The following is a 15,797-nucleotide window of genomic DNA, read 5'->3' on the forward strand; positions in this document are numbered from 1 at the left end:
ATATCCTAATTCAATTTATTTTATTTTTTTTTTCAGAAAATAGACACTCACACTGCTAACCCATTTTCATCGGAATAGATGTAGGATTACAAATTCGAAAATGATAAGTGTCACGCATTTTTCCTACAAAGTAAGCCCTACCCACCATTGACGCCAAACATTTATACCCCTAATGAGTTGTCTAACAGGTTCCCTTGGATGATGCCTGCAAGAGTTTTTGTGTGCCACAAATTCAAGTTTGTTGCAGAGATAGTGCCTGGGGTGCCTGATTATAATTGCCAAGTAGTTATTCTGTTTCAGTAGCTTCTCCACTAAAAAAAGTTGTCATATTCTGCAGTAACATGGGTAGGGTCCATTCCTACCACAAATAAATCGTGTATACACAGTGTTTCACTCTGAGAGAATCCCTTAGACCTTGATTTACAACAAAGACAAACTGAGAAAGATCGGCATCTCTAGGAGAAAAAATATTATGTTCAGGATTGGGACCAGGTAATCCTTTTTCATCATCATCATCATTTACAGTTTTTGATTCTTCGGAACCTTGAATTTACTTCAATGGAAATTTCTAATTCTTTTATGAATTTCTGATATCTGTTTTCGATTTAATAAACAGAAAATTTTCCAGCATAATATCAAGAAGATGTTGCTCAAGTTTTTTCTCCACTGAAACTAAAAGGTACATATTATGATCCTTCTTTTTCACTGTAATTGGTGGCAAGGCACTCAAGATGTGCTTGTTTTATTGTTTCTTTGCATATTAGAGCTGTAGCTTGAGTGTAAGAAATAAGTTTTGTAATGACAGGTTTTATATGAATGTGCTAGGTTAGAAGACAAGGTTGCATTGATCACTGGAGCAGCTAGTGGTATTGGAAAAGCAACAGCTAAAGAATTCATTAACCATGGTGCCAAGGTTGTGATTGCAGATATTCAGAAACAACTTGGCCAAGAAACGGCAACAGAACTAGGGGAAAGAGCAACATTTGTGTTCTGCGATGTTGTTCGAGAATCTGATGTTTCTGCTGCAGTTGATTTCACAGTCTCTAAATATGGTCGCCTTGATATCATGTTCAATAATGCTGGAGTATCAGGCCAATTGTCACCAAGCATTACAGATCTTAACCTAACAGAATTCGACCATGTCATGAGTATTAACGTTCGGGGAGTTATTACTGGGATAAAACATGCAGCGCGTGTTATGATCCCAAGGCGAACAGGTTCCATTCTTTGCACTGCCAGTGTAACTGGGATCATGGGTGGATTAGCACCACATACATACAGTATTTCTAAAGTTGCTGTTACAGGGATGGTGAAGTCTGTGGCAGCCGAGCTCTGCAAGTATGGAATCAGGGTTAATTGCATCTCACCTTTTGCCATTCCGACGCCATTTGCGATGGATGATATGGTTAAGATTTATCCAGGGGTTGACGCTAACCGTCTTGTGAAGGTCATTCACGACGCTGGCGAGTTGGAAGGAGTTAACTGTGAAGCTGCTGATATTGCAAAAGCTGCACTTTATCTGGCTTCTGAAGACGCTAAGTATGTGAGCGGTCATAATCTGGTTGTTGATGGTGGCTTCACCTCCTTCAAGAGTCTTACGTTCCCATCACCTGATCAGGTCTCGGAATGAAACACGTGAATAAAATAGAGGCTTTGGCTCCTTCGCCTTTGTATGCTGTATGGCTTATGATGATGAAATTATAGATTTCCAGAGAATTAAAATGCAAGCACATGAACTCAGAGCAGAAGTTATTTTGGTCCAACAATCTCGGTGTGAAGATGGAGGCACCGAGTGAATAACAGCAACTTGAGCACAAGCCAGCATTGTAATGGGCATTGGTACATAAATGAGAACTGCAGCTACCTTTCTAGCACCAATATCTTTCTATCCACAAGCTACATAAATAAAGTTCAGCTCAGCCATTGATATAAATCCATAGAACTAATAAGGGAAACAACAAATAGCATGTAGTTCAAACAAAACTAAAACTACTTGGCAAAGTTTGTGCAGCGACTGAGTATAGGTTAAACTTCCATCTTGACTCGAATTGCTGCCTCTAAATTCCATTCAGTTTACTTGGCAGAGCTTCCTGCATCTAAATTCCTTTCAGTTTCCTAACATAAGTTGGTAATAGAAGTAATACAGACCACCTTTAAACTACTGTTTGATTCTAAAAGTAAACTCTGAATATGGTAAATATCCTGTTGGAATCCTTGAGTAAGTCCTAGATCCTGAAGTCAGAACCCCATGGTGAGCGATAATTCGAGTGTAACTCTCCTGCCCAAGGGCAGTAGCTAGACTCTAAACATTTGCCATTATGATGGGAAAAAAATTATAAAGACAGCTGCTTATTCTGACTTATAATAAGTTCCCACTTCTTAAATAAATTTCTTTCCCTGTTACTGTTAGGGAAGCATAAACAGTTTAAAAGAAATTATTTCTAAGATGAGGCTTTCTCTAAAATAAATCCTACTATCTAGCGATTTTCAAGTTCATAAAATAAACTAGATAGTAGTAACCTGTGCATATGTTTCTCGAGATCGAACTCTGGCACGAATCAGTGGCCGGTATTAAGCCAAAAATATCATCTTCTACAATATAAAAGAAACAAAAATACGGAATTGAAAGCAATGATTTCTTATGAATCTGTTGTAGTACATTACCAGCTGAGAAGAGAGAATAAATGGAATCTGGAAGAAAGAAAGAAAAAAGGAGAAAAATTACATAACCCAACAACAATATCAATCAGCTACTACATGTATTGAGCTTCCACATGTATCTTCTAGAAACATAAATCACTGAATATGAATCCGCTTCAAAAAAAAAAAAAAAATTGATAAGCTTCCAAATGTATTTTCGAAACATAAACCACTGAAATTACAAAAACATGAATTGTTTAAAAATACAACCCCCATGGACTGGGGTTAATCGATCTGTAATTTAATAGTATAACCTAAGAAAATTTACTATAGCAACTCAACCAAAAAAAAAAATTGTTTTATTTCTGAGAACACCAAATACAACACGATTTCAATAGGGTCGCAGTATAACCCAAAACTAACCACATAACATGAAAAAATTGGGGATGTAAAATAGGCCAAGAGCGTACTAATTACAGATTAGACATGGTCCCCCTAAAGAGTTCCTTGGGCGCTGCAGAAAGAGGGAAAATGCAAGTGTTAGGACTAGGTTAAATAGGAAAGGGGAGAAAAACAAAAGAGAAGAGAATGATTATAACCTGGCAAACCAGTGAACCTTTCGTATTGTTCATATGCCTGCCCTATGAACATCTCTACCCCAGTAACAACTGCAGCTCCTGATTCTTCTGCTTCCAGCAAGAGTCTTGTCATTTTTGGAGTGTAAACGGCATCAAAAACCAGTGCATAAGCACTTAGGGCATGCTGCATATAAAAGCATTTTCTATCTGTAAGCTTTCATTGGTTGCAAGACTAAAAAACTGTTCTACTTAATCATACGGGATACTTTAAAGTTTTAATAGTCCAGGAGTATGTGGAACAGGAGAAAGCAAAAGCATCACGACTTTAGATGTAACTGAAATAGGACTCAAACCTTTGGTATGGGTGTTTCTTCTATTTTCGGCTGCATTCCTATAGATGTCGTGTTTGCAAGAATCGTTTCATCCTCTGGGAAGAAAGTTTCCATCTCCTCCAACCAAATCCGCTAGTTCTCTGGCGCGCTCTTGGAGATGAAACATAAAAGTTATCACCCAGAAACTTTAAGGAAGGAAGACAACAAATCAATTCTGGAACCTTACCATAAGTGCGGTTGGCTATCACAACTCTCACTCCCTTTGCTTTTGCACCATAAGCAAGGGCCTTACCTGCACCGCCTGCTCCAATAACTACAAACAATTTACCAGCTAAGGGTGAACCACTTCCCTGGTAAATCTCTGAACCTGCAAAAGTACAATCATAAAATGGGGCACTCTATAAGCAACATTGGTCTAAATGAAGCTTGTGGAGTATGCAAGAAACCTCTCAGCCCATCTTCTATGGCAGATATAGCACCAATATAGTCGGTGTTGTAACCAATTAACTTCCCATCACTTGGTCTCCTAACAATTGTATTAACAGCTCCTATTAACTGTAAGGATTTCATCAAGAGGATAAACTAATTGAAGTCAATCCATTACTCACAGTACCCAACCATTGACTCATTTCAGAAAAGTGAAAGTTGTGCTAAGAACAGGTACCAATTACCTTGGCAATTGGATCAACCTCGTCACAGCATTTAAGTGCAGCTTCCTTGTGTGGAATTGTACAACTGCATCCCAAATGAAATATATTACTCAACTGGTCAAAAATATCTTCCTAGATGGTTGTTCGACAATATTAAGTTGCAAACCCAGGAACCTTTGGCATCTATTAGAGTAAGTTTTTAGTTTTAAAACCTGAATCCAGCAAAATCAGCAGATGCATATGTAGCCAAAAACTTTGCAAGGTCATCCACCAAAAAGGGCACATAAACTCCATTAAAACCAATGGAAGGCTTTATTAAACAAAAGAGGGCTCTTGCTGTGTCCCACAGGCTTCCCAATAATTCCAAATACTTTTATATCAGGACCTATGTGTCTGAGGTTGTATTTATCCAATAAATCCTTCACCGTTGGTTGTCCGGGAGCTGATACAATTCCCTCCTCAAGAGTACCAAAAGTGAGATATCCACCATATTTAGGGCAAAGTAACCGTGAGATCAGACCCTTTTCAGTCATTACCAATCCAATAAATGGAACCTGAAATGAGCAATCAATCTGTGAGAATAAGTGTGAAAACATTCAACAAGATGTTAAAGTACGGCGAAAATAACTAATGGATCCTGCAGTTGGCACCTATACCAACAACTGACAAAAATGAAAGAGTTACGGATATGCGGAGATTTCCCGAAGTGTAAGAGCACATAGTGAAGTAAACTAGTTCATGCAAGTTATTGATTGAACCTATATACTAGCGGTGTATTCTTACACATACTCTAGGAGTAAACAACAATGAGAAGAAACACATACAACAGCGATAAAGTTTTTTCACACTTGTTTTCACTAAAAGATTGTCCAAGAAAGGATAAGGAATTTACATGGCTTACTTGGGAATGCACTATTATTTGAAACATGCGAGCGACATCTGTGACATCCACAGCAGTTGTTGCAATCTTCACTATGTCAGCACCACTAGATTGTATTCTTGCCACAAGATCACCTATTTCCTCAACTGAAGGAGTGGCATGGTGGTTATGAGAAGAAACGATAATTTTAGACTTTTCACGTGTCTTCTCTTCTAATGAACTAATAAACTCATGTGCAACCTTGAGACAAAAACAAAACTATAAGTATCAACCATTTCTTAGTATTTATTAGTACACCTCAATGAACATCATAATGGCAATAATGCTACTGACCTGAAGCTCAACATCAATATAATCAGCTCCCAACTCCATTGCAAGTTTAAGTGCATCCAATCGAATCCTATTATCACCTTCATACTCACCACCTTCCCATTTCGGTCTATGTAAAACAACAAGATACATAACTCATTCAAAGAAGGAATGCCAACCTGTAGGTGAAAAGAGTTAGCATGGTACAATTTTTTATTAGGGTATGAAGATCTTGGTGAGAATTGAAGGTTGATAAGTAATCTAATCTGATCTCAATGATATCAACTCCAGTTTCTTTAGCTTTGGACATATCAGTAAACATCTGACTGATAGATTTCCCCATTATCGGAGCACATATTTAATGTCGAATTTGTTCCCATTCCTCCCCCCGATAACTGAACATTCATTAATCATTCCATACAACAACAAAAGAAAAACCAAAACCAGAAAAAAAAATGAGAAAATTAGGTTGAGAGATTGTTCGAAATAAGGATAAATATAGTGTGGAGATGTTACTTGATTCCGTTAGATTGTAGATAGAGAAAGGAATTCGAAGATTTGCAGTGGACTCGATGGTTGAAAGAGCGAGGGAGAAAGAGAGTATTTGTACAGTATTGGTGGCTACTGGCTACTCCTAGTGAATATCCATATCATCGGCAACTGTGTATATAACCGGCCGGCGGCCACTCAGGTTCTTGCTTCAAAAAGAAAAAGAAAAAAAAATAAAAATAAATAAGACTGAGGACCCACCGACCGAACCTCACAACTTTTGGTGGGTAATGGGTCTGTGAGTTGCGGTATTTGACAGTCCCCAAATTGTTCAGTCGGGAAGAAATCTGGGTGGATTATATTACTGCGAGGATTACCTGGGAGGGAAATTGGATCTCTCTCTATCTCTCCTTTCAGTTTCAATCTCCTTGTGTTGAGGATTGAATCATCTACATATCAAAAGAGGTAAGAGACTTATTGATTCTAGGTTTTTCCCTTTTAGTTTTCTGAATGATATATATCATCGCTGTTGTCGAATTAATTTCTAAGCTACCAAATTATAGTGGAATTGCTCTCTAGGGTTTTCCAAATTGACATTACGTATGTGTTGCACCAATTGAATATGATCCGGGTATCTAAACTATTCTGAAGTCTTCGATAATTTAGGAATCAAGCTTTTTTTTGTTAAACTACTGTTGAAATATCTTACTATATAATAAATTTGCATATTTGCAAAACAACTCCGGTCTTCTTTCGCTCTCGCTCTTCTTAATTTTACAATTCCTTTCACTCTCTTTTTTCTGAGCTCTCTTCTGATTTAGTCTCCCTCCATATTTAATTTCGGTTTAAACGAATTACTTCACCTGATTTAGGCTTCTTCTTTTAAGTTTGGGGCAAATATTTAGTCATCCATATTCATCTCTACAAGTCGTGAATGGTAGGTTTTCATCCTTTTTACTTTCTATTCTCTTTGTCGATTCATCTCTTGATCGTTAGGTTTGAATTAACAATAGGTTTGTTTATTTTCACACATAGAACGACATATTTTTGGAATGGGTTTTCATGAAATTCAACATTTAATCTTTGAATGGATTTTTATGAAATGATGATCTTACTAATATTAATACCACACTTTAATTAGAATGATAATTTTTCAGGAAAGGCCTAAAACCATAATTTGTGAACTTCAACTCTTTGTTAATTTTCCTAATAGAAAATACATGTTTAAAGTTCAATTTCAGTGATAAGTTTACAGCTGCTGATTCAGTCTTACTTTGAGGAACCAGTATTTCTCTACTCTTATTACAAACCAAAATTCAAATTTAATGAGTAGGCAGTAATGTGCTTAGAGTGTACTAGCAAAAAGGTATTCATACTGTAGAATGCCCCAACTTGGTTGAATAAAGTTTCAGGAACTTTCCAAATAGTGAATATGACAATGTCTCAATTTAGCTTACTGCAAATTGCATATATGCAATTTGGTGATTATTATTACATTAAAGTAGCACCACAACCTGAGATTGGTATCGATAGTGTAGAATGCCCTTATATTTCTTGCCAGATAATGATTATCAACCATTTCTAGAGTCACACTTCTTGTGATGTGCCAGTGTGTATATATATATATATATGGGTCCTTAATCTGGCCAAAAATTCCCAGTAGGTATTGTAAATTAGTACATGGACAAAGGATTTGAAGTAAATCATTGAAGTAAATGGAATTTCACCATCCAACATGTTCTTAATAATTGCATAGTAAGCCTATTTTGGAGATCCATCTTAGTAAAATTGAAGTACTTACTTGAACATGTTGAATGGTATTTGCCTTACTATACATGTTTTTGCATTTTACTATTTTGGAGATTGAAGTGTCACATATTGTATTGTTATAGGCGCTGATTTTCCAATTTTGCACTACGCATTTTTGGGAGCGTTAGATGTTGGTTAGTTTCAAGCTTGCCCGTACAGAATTTCTCACTTCTTCTCTACATCTCAGCAAATAGATTGGTAAAGTTATTTGATAAAGTTAAGTAGGTTTGAAAATTTTAAATATATGCACTTTAGTTGCTTAGGATTGATGTGGGTTTATTACCTTCTTGGTTACCATCGAAGTGTCACATATTGTATTGCTATAGGCGCTGATTTCCCAATTTTGCACTACGCATTTTTTGGAGCGTTAGATGTTGGTTAGTTTCAAGCTTGCCCATACAGAATTTCTCACTTCTTCTCTACATCTCAGCAAATAGATTGGTAAAGTTATTTGATAAAGTTAAGTAGGTTTGAAAATTTTAAATATATGCACTTTAGTTGCTTAGAATTGATGTGGGTTTGTTACCTTCTTGGTGCAGTGTTATTATCTTTCCTTCTTTCTGGATACTAACTGTTTGATATAACATCTTGATACATTATCTTTCAATATCATTTTGGGTGTTGTAAGGAAAAAAATTATCAAATGCTTCAATTTTTTTTCTTCCTTTTTCGAAACGGAAAGGCAGGCGCATCGCGCGTGCGTCTAGTCCTTATAATTGAAATTGCAAAATATCCTTATTATTGCAATTGCACTAGCTAATCTATAAAGAAAGGGATAGACACATTCTGGTTCAATCTAATGATGTTTATATAAATTCATTATTTTCTCAACATTTCATTGAGAGTAAGCTAGTATTAGTGCGTTAATAATCCATGTTTGAATCTAACTTTTTAAGTCTCATATTAGCGTAAGAATGCATGATAACTCTAAAATTTTCCATGCCTATGTGATTTAATTAATATTACGGGATTGTCAGACGCTTCACTCAAGGAATTAACATTCTGAACGCTCCTTGCAAAAGTCTTATTGATCAAAAACTAAAAATTAGCTTCTGCCGATGACAAATGTAGTGTTTGATCTGGCTGTATCGCACTTATAAGCATGCCAAACATGAGATGCAAGTTATTACGACAATCAATACGTATATAAAGCTAATGAAATATATTGGAAGACTTTGACATATGGGAAAACTGTATTTTGATTTATGATGTTTTCTTATGTACCAATTGTTGTTTTAATTTTTACATATTCAGGGCATCTTCTCATTGTAAAGACAGATGAAGCATATTGTAAAGATTTTAACATTGCTTGTGGCCATCATTGCCTTCTGGATTGGTCTTCTGGAAACCTCTATGCTTCCACGTAGCTATACATGGCTGGTGAGTTTTTGATCTTGGTGGGTGGGTTATATTCGCTAAATACTGGTCCTATTTGTTGTTGTCTTTGTTTTTCTTGGCGAGGGGTTAATCTTCCTCTCCTGGTATTTTATTTCAGCTACCCATCTATTTCACCATTTCACTAGGATGTTACGGTCTTCTGATGGTTGGAGTTGGTTTGATACAATTTCGAACATGTCCCGAAGAAGCTGTGCTGCTGCAAAAGGTATTCTTTCTTTTCTGTATGTTTTCCCCTGTGTTGCATTTAAATTTTTCCCTAAGGTGATATCTATTCTTGTTTATTTTAATATTTTTTGGACAATGTTTGTGACATTTGTCGTTAGTGATATCTATTCTTGTGAATTATAAGATAACTAAGTGATGTTACACCTTGCAAGTTGAAATGAACGAGTTTCCATATTAATTGACCCACCCTTGTTCGATTCTAAACTTCTCTTCGTTGCTACAAGTATAAATGGTTTTGAATTGCGCTAGTAAAATAACTAAACAGAACTAATTTTTTCACGATTCCTCTGGTCTCGTTGTGAAACGCCTACCTGAACAGAACAAGTAATATGCATACTGAAATGTCATGTGGGTTTCTTGTTCGATTGTCTCCAAAAATGCCATTGAAGCTGGTGGATTGAGCCAAAGTCAATGTATTTCCTCCTCCTAATTGTTTTAAAATTTCAACCTGTCTTCTTGTGACGCAGGATGTTGTTGAGGCTAAGGAGTTCTTGAAGCAGAGAGGTGTCGATGTAGGAAGTGATTGAAGTCTTGATGGGAAGATTCTTTTGCTTTTTCTCGCATGTTTGTGAATGTTAGTTGTTGATCTTTTCAGCCCCATGCTGGATACTTCTCTAGTGTGGTTTGGAACTGAAGAGTTTATTGAAGTTCACTCAATCTTGAACAGGTGAAACATTAGCATAGTTGCCATATTTTCATTTGATCACAATATGTACGCGTTGACAGATTCTAAATATACAAGCAATTTTTTCAAATGACAAAATGTCAGGTGTGTGTGTGTGTGGCAAGGTAAGATGAAACCTATAATAACATTGTTTCTGAAGAAAGCTACTCGGATATCCTTGGACAGGAAATGAAATGTTTCAACTGGAAGCGACTGAGTTCATCACAGTCAGTTGACTCAGTTCTCAGATATCATTTTGGGCCTTTGATGTCCCAAACCAGTATTGCGTCTTAAATAAGTAACGAGTTCAACATACATTATGCAATTAACCATCTTAGAAATTCATAACATACATTCCTGTTACATAGAAATTTAGGAGACCTTAAAAGTAAAGATCAATTGGTTTACAAATAGGACATCCTAATTTTATTGCTGATTACTCTGGTTATCCTTTTGTGGTGCTTTATGATTCCAATTTTCTTCTCTTCCAGCGGACGACTTGCTCATATTCGTCATTCTAATCTCTGAGACGGAGGCTATAGAATGTGTTTGCGGTGGCTTCCTGCCCTTTCCAGGGGGAGGAGGAGGCGGCTTCCTGGGATTCACTGCAGCTCTGCATCTACAAGTACAAGAAATTCCAAATATATAAAAAAAGCAATTTTATCGATATGTTGTATGTGTATGGAGAGATGTCAGCAAAGGTGGACGTGCCGGAGTGGTTATCGGGCATGACTAGAAATCATGTGGGCTTTGCCCGCGCAGGTTCGAATCCTGCCGTCCACGATTTTTTATTACTAAGTTAGATACTTGCCTAACCACGCAGTGGTGCACAACTGCGTTTTTAGAACTAAAAGGCAGTTTCTACTTATTTTTTCTCCAACAAGAGAACAGATGATGATAACAAAAGAAACGTAAATTTAACCAATCAAGAACATAAAAGAGTGAGAATTGCCTGTGTATTCCTGTATTTTGAAGATATTCTCCGAGTATTCATGTTCACAGTTAGGATGATATTAAGCAAAATAAAAAGACTAACAGACAAATGTATTTTACTTCCCTAAGGCTAAACAGAAACTACAACAGCTTCTGCTTGGATCACTACAGTCCCCTTAGGAAATCTACTATTGACTTTTGCCTGAAACACAATCCTGTATGCATTTGGTATATATACGCACCCACCTAAGTACAGAACAGCTTTTTCGTAAGGAAAACATTTACGGCCCGGGTAATGGATTCAATCCATCCATGTCTTCCTTTGGGCATATCAACAACTTTCGTGCCATCAATTGAAATTCCCTGAGTGTAACAGATGAGAGGATTAAGCAAATTAGCAAAATTAACTTGGAAAAAACATCTCTAGGTACAGGGGGAGACAGCAAGAGAGAGGGAGAGAGAGAGAGAGAGAGGAATAAGGTTCAGATGCTTAACTGCCATGGGTAATCCCCAATCTGCATAGTATCCCCTTCGTCATCAACATATATGACATTCCAACCATTACTTCGCTCGATCAGTGCTCCATTGAAATCGAACATCCGATCAAGCTCATCTATGAGTTCATCATATCCTCCAAGTTTCATGAGATCCACAGATCTTCCAAGAGCAGTACCATACTTCAGGACCTGAAAAATGTGCTCAGGTTACATACATCTGCCAATTACACTAGCGAAAGCCCTCTTTACTTCCTTTTGGCAGTATCAAGTACCTTAGTGCAACTTCGAGTTGTAACAGGACAGTTTTGAAGCAATTTCTCAGAATCACCGTCAGAATTGCTAGAATCACATCGCTTCATCATCTTGGATGGCCCAGAAAGTTGTTCAGAATTGACAAACTCTGGTGGAGAAATGACATGCGGTGAAGCAGACTCAGTTGGAAGCTTAACCAAATCAACACCAAAAAGCATGCACTTGCCATCGGAATTTGACTTGGTTACTACATTCGTTTCTTTGGATTCAGGTTTATTGTGCTTCTCATTTAGAACAGACCAGTTGCTAAGGCTTAAGCCGGTGTTACCACGTGTATCATAAGTAGATGAAAGGGGGATGCAGTTGTTGAGTCCAAAATCATTAGGCATCAAACTGGAAATGGGTACTGTGCAGCACAAATCTGGAGAGAACTGAATGTTGAGGTGATTTCCAGATTCAAATTTCTTTGGTGCCTGACCCCACTCTAGGTTTGGGATAAGGGAAGGTGCTAGTGGTGGTTGGCGTATAGTGCCCAACTCGATAGCGCTTATAGCACTTTCTTGACCTTGCAAGACCCCTGAGTGTCTCTTTCGTGGTGGTGGTTGATTGAATGTATTCTTTGAAGAACCTGAAAAGTTAAATCAGTCCAGATAGATCAGTCACATGGCAGAATATCACAACTCAAACAAATAACTAAAACTCTTGGATTTTTCCTGAGCTATTAAAATATCAAAAATCACATGCTGCAATAACCTTAGATGCAAGCACTTTCAGGTAACATTAGAAAAAATTCCTAATACTGTTCGAAAATGCAAGCGACCATAAGAAATGATATAATTTTCTGAAAAAACTTTGGAAGGTACTCTAAGATTTCCTTAGTAAAAATAACATCAGAAGACACATTCCTTGACAGCCTTAGAAGCAGCACTTTCAGGTCTAATTAGAAAAAGCACCTAATACTAGTTCGGGAATGCAAGGGATCCAAAAAACAGGTAGAATTTAATAAAAAACTCGGAAGTTACTAAGCTATCCAAAAGCTATTTGTGACATAAATAAGACAGACATTGAAAACTAACCATCATCCAGGATAGATGAATCAGCAGATGAGGAGTGCTGGGTTCGGACCCTTCTTGTCATTTTCAACTGTACTGGAAGCGAATTGGTCCTTGCATTGTCAGATAGTTCAATTGTCCAGGGAGAAACTCTTTGAGGACGAACAGCTGTTAAACAAGGTTCATCCCATGTAACCTAGACAGAGGATCATACACAGGGAAAATTAACTAGAAAGTTGTATTCCGAAAAATTCAATACAAATTACATAACTGAAACTTACAGTGAGACATCTCCATTTCGATCTCGGCCACCTAACTGGATCAACATCGTCAATTCCAACAATTGTACCCACAATTCTAAAATACACCAAACAGAAGTTAATATTACACCTACTGACACAAAGAGCTGAATCTAAAACACACATTTGTATGCACCTTTGTTTTGGGCATTCTTCTCCCTCAAATTTCATTCTGAACCTCAGTCCAATGGAGTATTTGTTCTTAACTGAGCTCATGTATTCATTGTACGGAATTAGGAACTCGGACGGACTCATCCTGTGAAAGATCGACAGATACCAGCTACAATGTGCAAGCAAGATAAAAATGTAGACTGCAGAATTTAATTATTCTTACCTAGGACGGTAGTATACGCTAAACATGGTCCCAGTAGATATAGCATGAGATACGGTGGCAAGTACACCAAGTTGCATGCTGCGACAAGATATAACAGACGAAGAAGCATTCTGTTGTGTCTCCATTGCACGGCGAACACCAACACGAAGTTCTCCATTTTCACCCCTGCGCACAAAAGATCCCTTAAAAACCATTGAAACTTAAGTTCTAAAGCAAGTCATTTTGAACAAGAAAATGCAGGTTACTTCTGGGCAGCCTCATCGTAAATGTCTACGTGAAGTAATGAAAAGAAAAGGGAACAAACCTAAGGAAGACAAAAGTATCTCCAGTAACAAGCTTCTTCGAGCTCACATAATTACTCCAACCAGTGGTAAACAAATGCCGCTTCGGATGACCTATAGTAATGAAACCCAAAAAAAATTGAAAAAAAACGAGTCAGGATGTTAACAAAACATAATCTGATTTCATCCTGCCAGAAATATTCAGTATTGAGAAACACTGACTCTGGATTCAAAGATCAAATTAGAGTTCAGCTTACCACGGTATACATGGCGAAAGTGCCACTCTGCCCCATGCAAATCCCTAGCCACTAGTTCTTGGGACGGCAGCTGTTGAGACATGTCCTGTAACAAAACAAATAGATTAGCTGACCGGCTAACCTTTGAAGAAACTATCCAATTAGCTTCAAACTGATACACAGAAAATTATGCGATGCTAAATTTTCCTGAAGGGGAATGGGTTTAATACAGCATATATACTTGGTACATTATAACACTATGCAAAATCCAAGTTTTTATAAACTTAAATTACAAAACCGACCAGTGGAGGAAGGCATTCATCAGCATGCCGCTTTAGAACAGAAAAGCCACCATGGGTACTCGTATCAGAAGCGGTGAGAATCTTGCTAAAAGAACGTGAATGGCTCCCAATAAAAGATCTAGAAGTTTCCTCCTCAATACCAGACATCTCTTCCTGTGAGGATGCGAGGCATTAGCCACATGCACAATCCAAATAAAAACAACCACATAAACAAATCGAATGAGTATCCGACCTTCGTCTCAGGAAGCAAAGTCACTTGCGCAAACACCTCATCGGTTTCTAATTCAGCCTGCAATACCAAGTTGAAACAACAAGTATCCCCACCAAAGTCAAAATCTCACAGAACTAAATGAAAATTGACTAATCTGAACACATAACATTGTTGTCTTTTAAGACTCATAGAGATTCATATACCTTTAACTGCACATATACAACCCGGCAGAGAATTTGTGAAGGCAAATTGTGCTTTGGCAATTGCAAATCAAATTCTTGATTGGTGTATGCTTCAACCTACAAACCCAAATCAAATGTAAATTACAAAAGTTAACATCACCTTCCCACGTATACAGACTAACTACCGAATTGATGTAACAGTATATATGTACAAAGTTTCGAACATAACCTGTTCCAAGTGACCTTGAGGAAGGTAGAAAACCCTGTCACCAACATGGGGAATGTTAACAAGAGGACCAGCACAAGCATGCCAGAGTTCAGTATATAGCTCATCCTTCTCGTCTAAAAATTGAACACACAGACAGCAAACAACATTAAAACCCACATGAAAATAAACATTTGAATTAAGTATTACACATGATTTTAAAATCCAAAAATCCCCCAAAAATTCTTTTTAAATGGGTGGGTTTTTCTCAGATTCTTCAATAAACTTTACCCACTTAAAAAATTCAAATGAATAATATAGTATAGTAGAGCCCTTTTGTCCCCAAATAACAAACCCACAAGCAACTTCATCAAAAAATAGAGTACTAATACCAACAGAAAGAAAAGAGAAGAGAAGGTTCATTACATTGGTTGTTTGTATGGGACAAACCCTCATGCACATAAGCAGTAGTAGTAGTAGTAGCAGGACCTTCTTCCAAATTAGGGAACATTTCTTCCAAGTTCAACAACCTCTCTTCCACACCATCTATACCCATCTCTATTTCTCTCCCTCACTACAACTAGTAGTAGTAGAAGAAGAAGATGTCTGTAAATTTTTCTAAAAACCCTTAAAATCTTAGTGGGTCTCTTCAACTTTCACATACCACCACTAAAAATCTCCTTGAGAGATGAACTTGTCTTTGGGTTTTTTTTTTCTCTCTCTGGTCTCTACTTGCTCTGAGAATCTGTAACGTTTAAAATTAGTTCAGTATTTTTTTTCTCTGTGTCCCTCTGGAAACTGTACTACACGCGTCTCTTTAAAACCCTCAGGAGTTTTAGTTTAGCTTTATGAGCAAAGCGCGCGTAAACCGTTGTCTTTTGCACAGTGAGTATTTTAGTAAGCCAGACCAGAGAGACAAAGAAACAGAGTAGACTCAGTAGAGTAGTAGCCGAAAAGATAGATGGATAGATAGAGATAGTAGAGACAGACAGGCTCAGCACAGACACAGTCCTGCTGTACCTCAGTTTTAACCATGGTT

At 37.3% G+C, this 15,797-nt stretch overlaps 3 protein-coding genes, 1 non-coding gene and 1 pseudogene across 6 annotated transcripts; 3 read left to right on the top strand and 2 right to left on the bottom strand.

The window, feature by feature from the left end:
* Nucleotides 1-304: 304 nt before the first annotated feature.
* LOC113357424 (zerumbone synthase-like) lies at nt 305-2,010 on the top strand. The gene is made up of 3 exons (XM_026600806.1): nt 305-492; nt 617-679; nt 826-2,010. The coding sequence occupies exons 1-3, from the start codon at nt 473-475 to the stop codon at nt 1,628-1,630; spliced, it is 888 nt and encodes a 295-aa protein (XP_026456591.1). The 5' UTR covers nt 305-472; the 3' UTR covers nt 1,631-2,010.
* Nucleotides 2,011-2,877: 867 nt separating this feature from the next.
* On the bottom strand, nt 2,878-6,004 carry LOC113357427 (annotated as a pseudogene).
* A 155-nt stretch (nt 6,005-6,159) lies between these two features.
* Nucleotides 6,160-10,066, top strand: LOC113357425 (dolichol-phosphate mannose synthase subunit 3-like). Of its 3 annotated transcripts, XM_026600808.1 has the most exons (5): nt 6,187-6,343; nt 7,771-7,885; nt 8,942-9,067; nt 9,183-9,290; nt 9,778-10,066. In XM_026600808.1, the coding sequence occupies exons 3-5, from the start codon at nt 8,966-8,968 to the stop codon at nt 9,835-9,837; spliced, it is 270 nt and encodes an 89-aa protein (XP_026456593.1). In that variant the 5' UTR covers nt 6,187-6,343; nt 7,771-7,885; nt 8,942-8,965; the 3' UTR covers nt 9,838-10,066. The 3 variants fall into 3 exon arrangements, with proteins under 3 accessions (XP_026456592.1, XP_026456593.1, XP_026456594.1); XM_026600807.1 differs by lacking the exon at nt 7,771-7,885 and having other exon boundaries at nt 6,160-6,343; XM_026600809.1 differs by lacking the exons at nt 6,187-6,343; nt 7,771-7,885 and adding an exon at nt 7,986-8,128.
* A 317-nt stretch (nt 10,067-10,383) lies between these two features.
* On the bottom strand, nt 10,384-15,550 carry LOC113361649 (auxin response factor 2B-like). The gene is made up of 15 exons (XM_026604823.1): nt 15,185-15,550; nt 14,783-14,895; nt 14,575-14,670; nt 14,393-14,449; nt 14,161-14,313; nt 13,880-13,964; nt 13,646-13,736; nt 13,342-13,506; nt 13,144-13,263; nt 12,990-13,065; nt 12,733-12,904; nt 11,677-12,284; nt 11,403-11,593; nt 11,154-11,270; nt 10,384-10,593 (listed from the first exon to the last, which is right to left on the bottom strand). The coding sequence occupies exons 1-14, from the start codon at nt 15,312-15,314 to the stop codon at nt 11,189-11,191; spliced, it is 2,139 nt and encodes a 712-aa protein (XP_026460608.1). The 5' UTR covers nt 15,315-15,550; the 3' UTR covers nt 10,384-10,593; nt 11,154-11,188.
* On the top strand, nt 10,676-10,757 carry TRNAS-AGA. The gene has a single exon. It is a non-coding gene; the product is annotated as a tRNA-Ser (tRNA).
* Nucleotides 15,551-15,797: the final 247 nt, after the last annotated feature.

The sequence above is a fragment of the Papaver somniferum genome, chromosome 3 (genome assembly GCF_003573695.1).
Source record: "Papaver somniferum cultivar HN1 chromosome 3, ASM357369v1, whole genome shotgun sequence".
NCBI classification, from domain to species: Eukaryota; Viridiplantae; Streptophyta; class Magnoliopsida; order Ranunculales; family Papaveraceae; genus Papaver; species Papaver somniferum.

Coding starts and splice junctions, on each gene's coding strand:
- LOC113357424 (XM_026600806.1), top strand. CDS start 473: ATGTTCAGGATTGGGACCAG. Junction 493..616: donor ATGTTCAGGATTGGGACCAG/GTAATCCTTTTT, acceptor TTTAATAAACAG/AAAATTTTCCAGCATAATAT. Junction 680..825: donor TTCTCCACTGAAACTAAAAG/GTACATATTATG, acceptor TGAATGTGCTAG/GTTAGAAGACAAGGTTGCAT.
- LOC113357425 (XM_026600807.1), top strand. CDS start 8,966: ATGAAGCATATTGTAAAGATTTTAACATTGCTTGTGGCCATCATTGCC. Junction 9,068..9,182: donor CACGTAGCTATACATGGCTG/GTGAGTTTTTGA, acceptor ATTTTATTTCAG/CTACCCATCTATTTCACCAT. Junction 9,291..9,777: donor AAGCTGTGCTGCTGCAAAAG/GTATTCTTTCTT, acceptor CTTGTGACGCAG/GATGTTGTTGAGGCTAAGGA.
- LOC113361649 (XM_026604823.1), bottom strand. CDS start 15,314: ATGGGTATAGATGGTGTGGAAGAGAGGTTGTTGAACTTGGAAGAAATG. Junction 14,896..15,184: donor GTCCCATACAAACAACCAAT/GTAATGAACCTT, acceptor TTCAATTTTTAG/ACGAGAAGGATGAGCTATAT. Junction 13,965..14,160: donor ATGAATGCCTTCCTCCACTG/GTCGGTTTTGTA, acceptor GTTTTGTTACAG/GACATGTCTCAACAGCTGCC.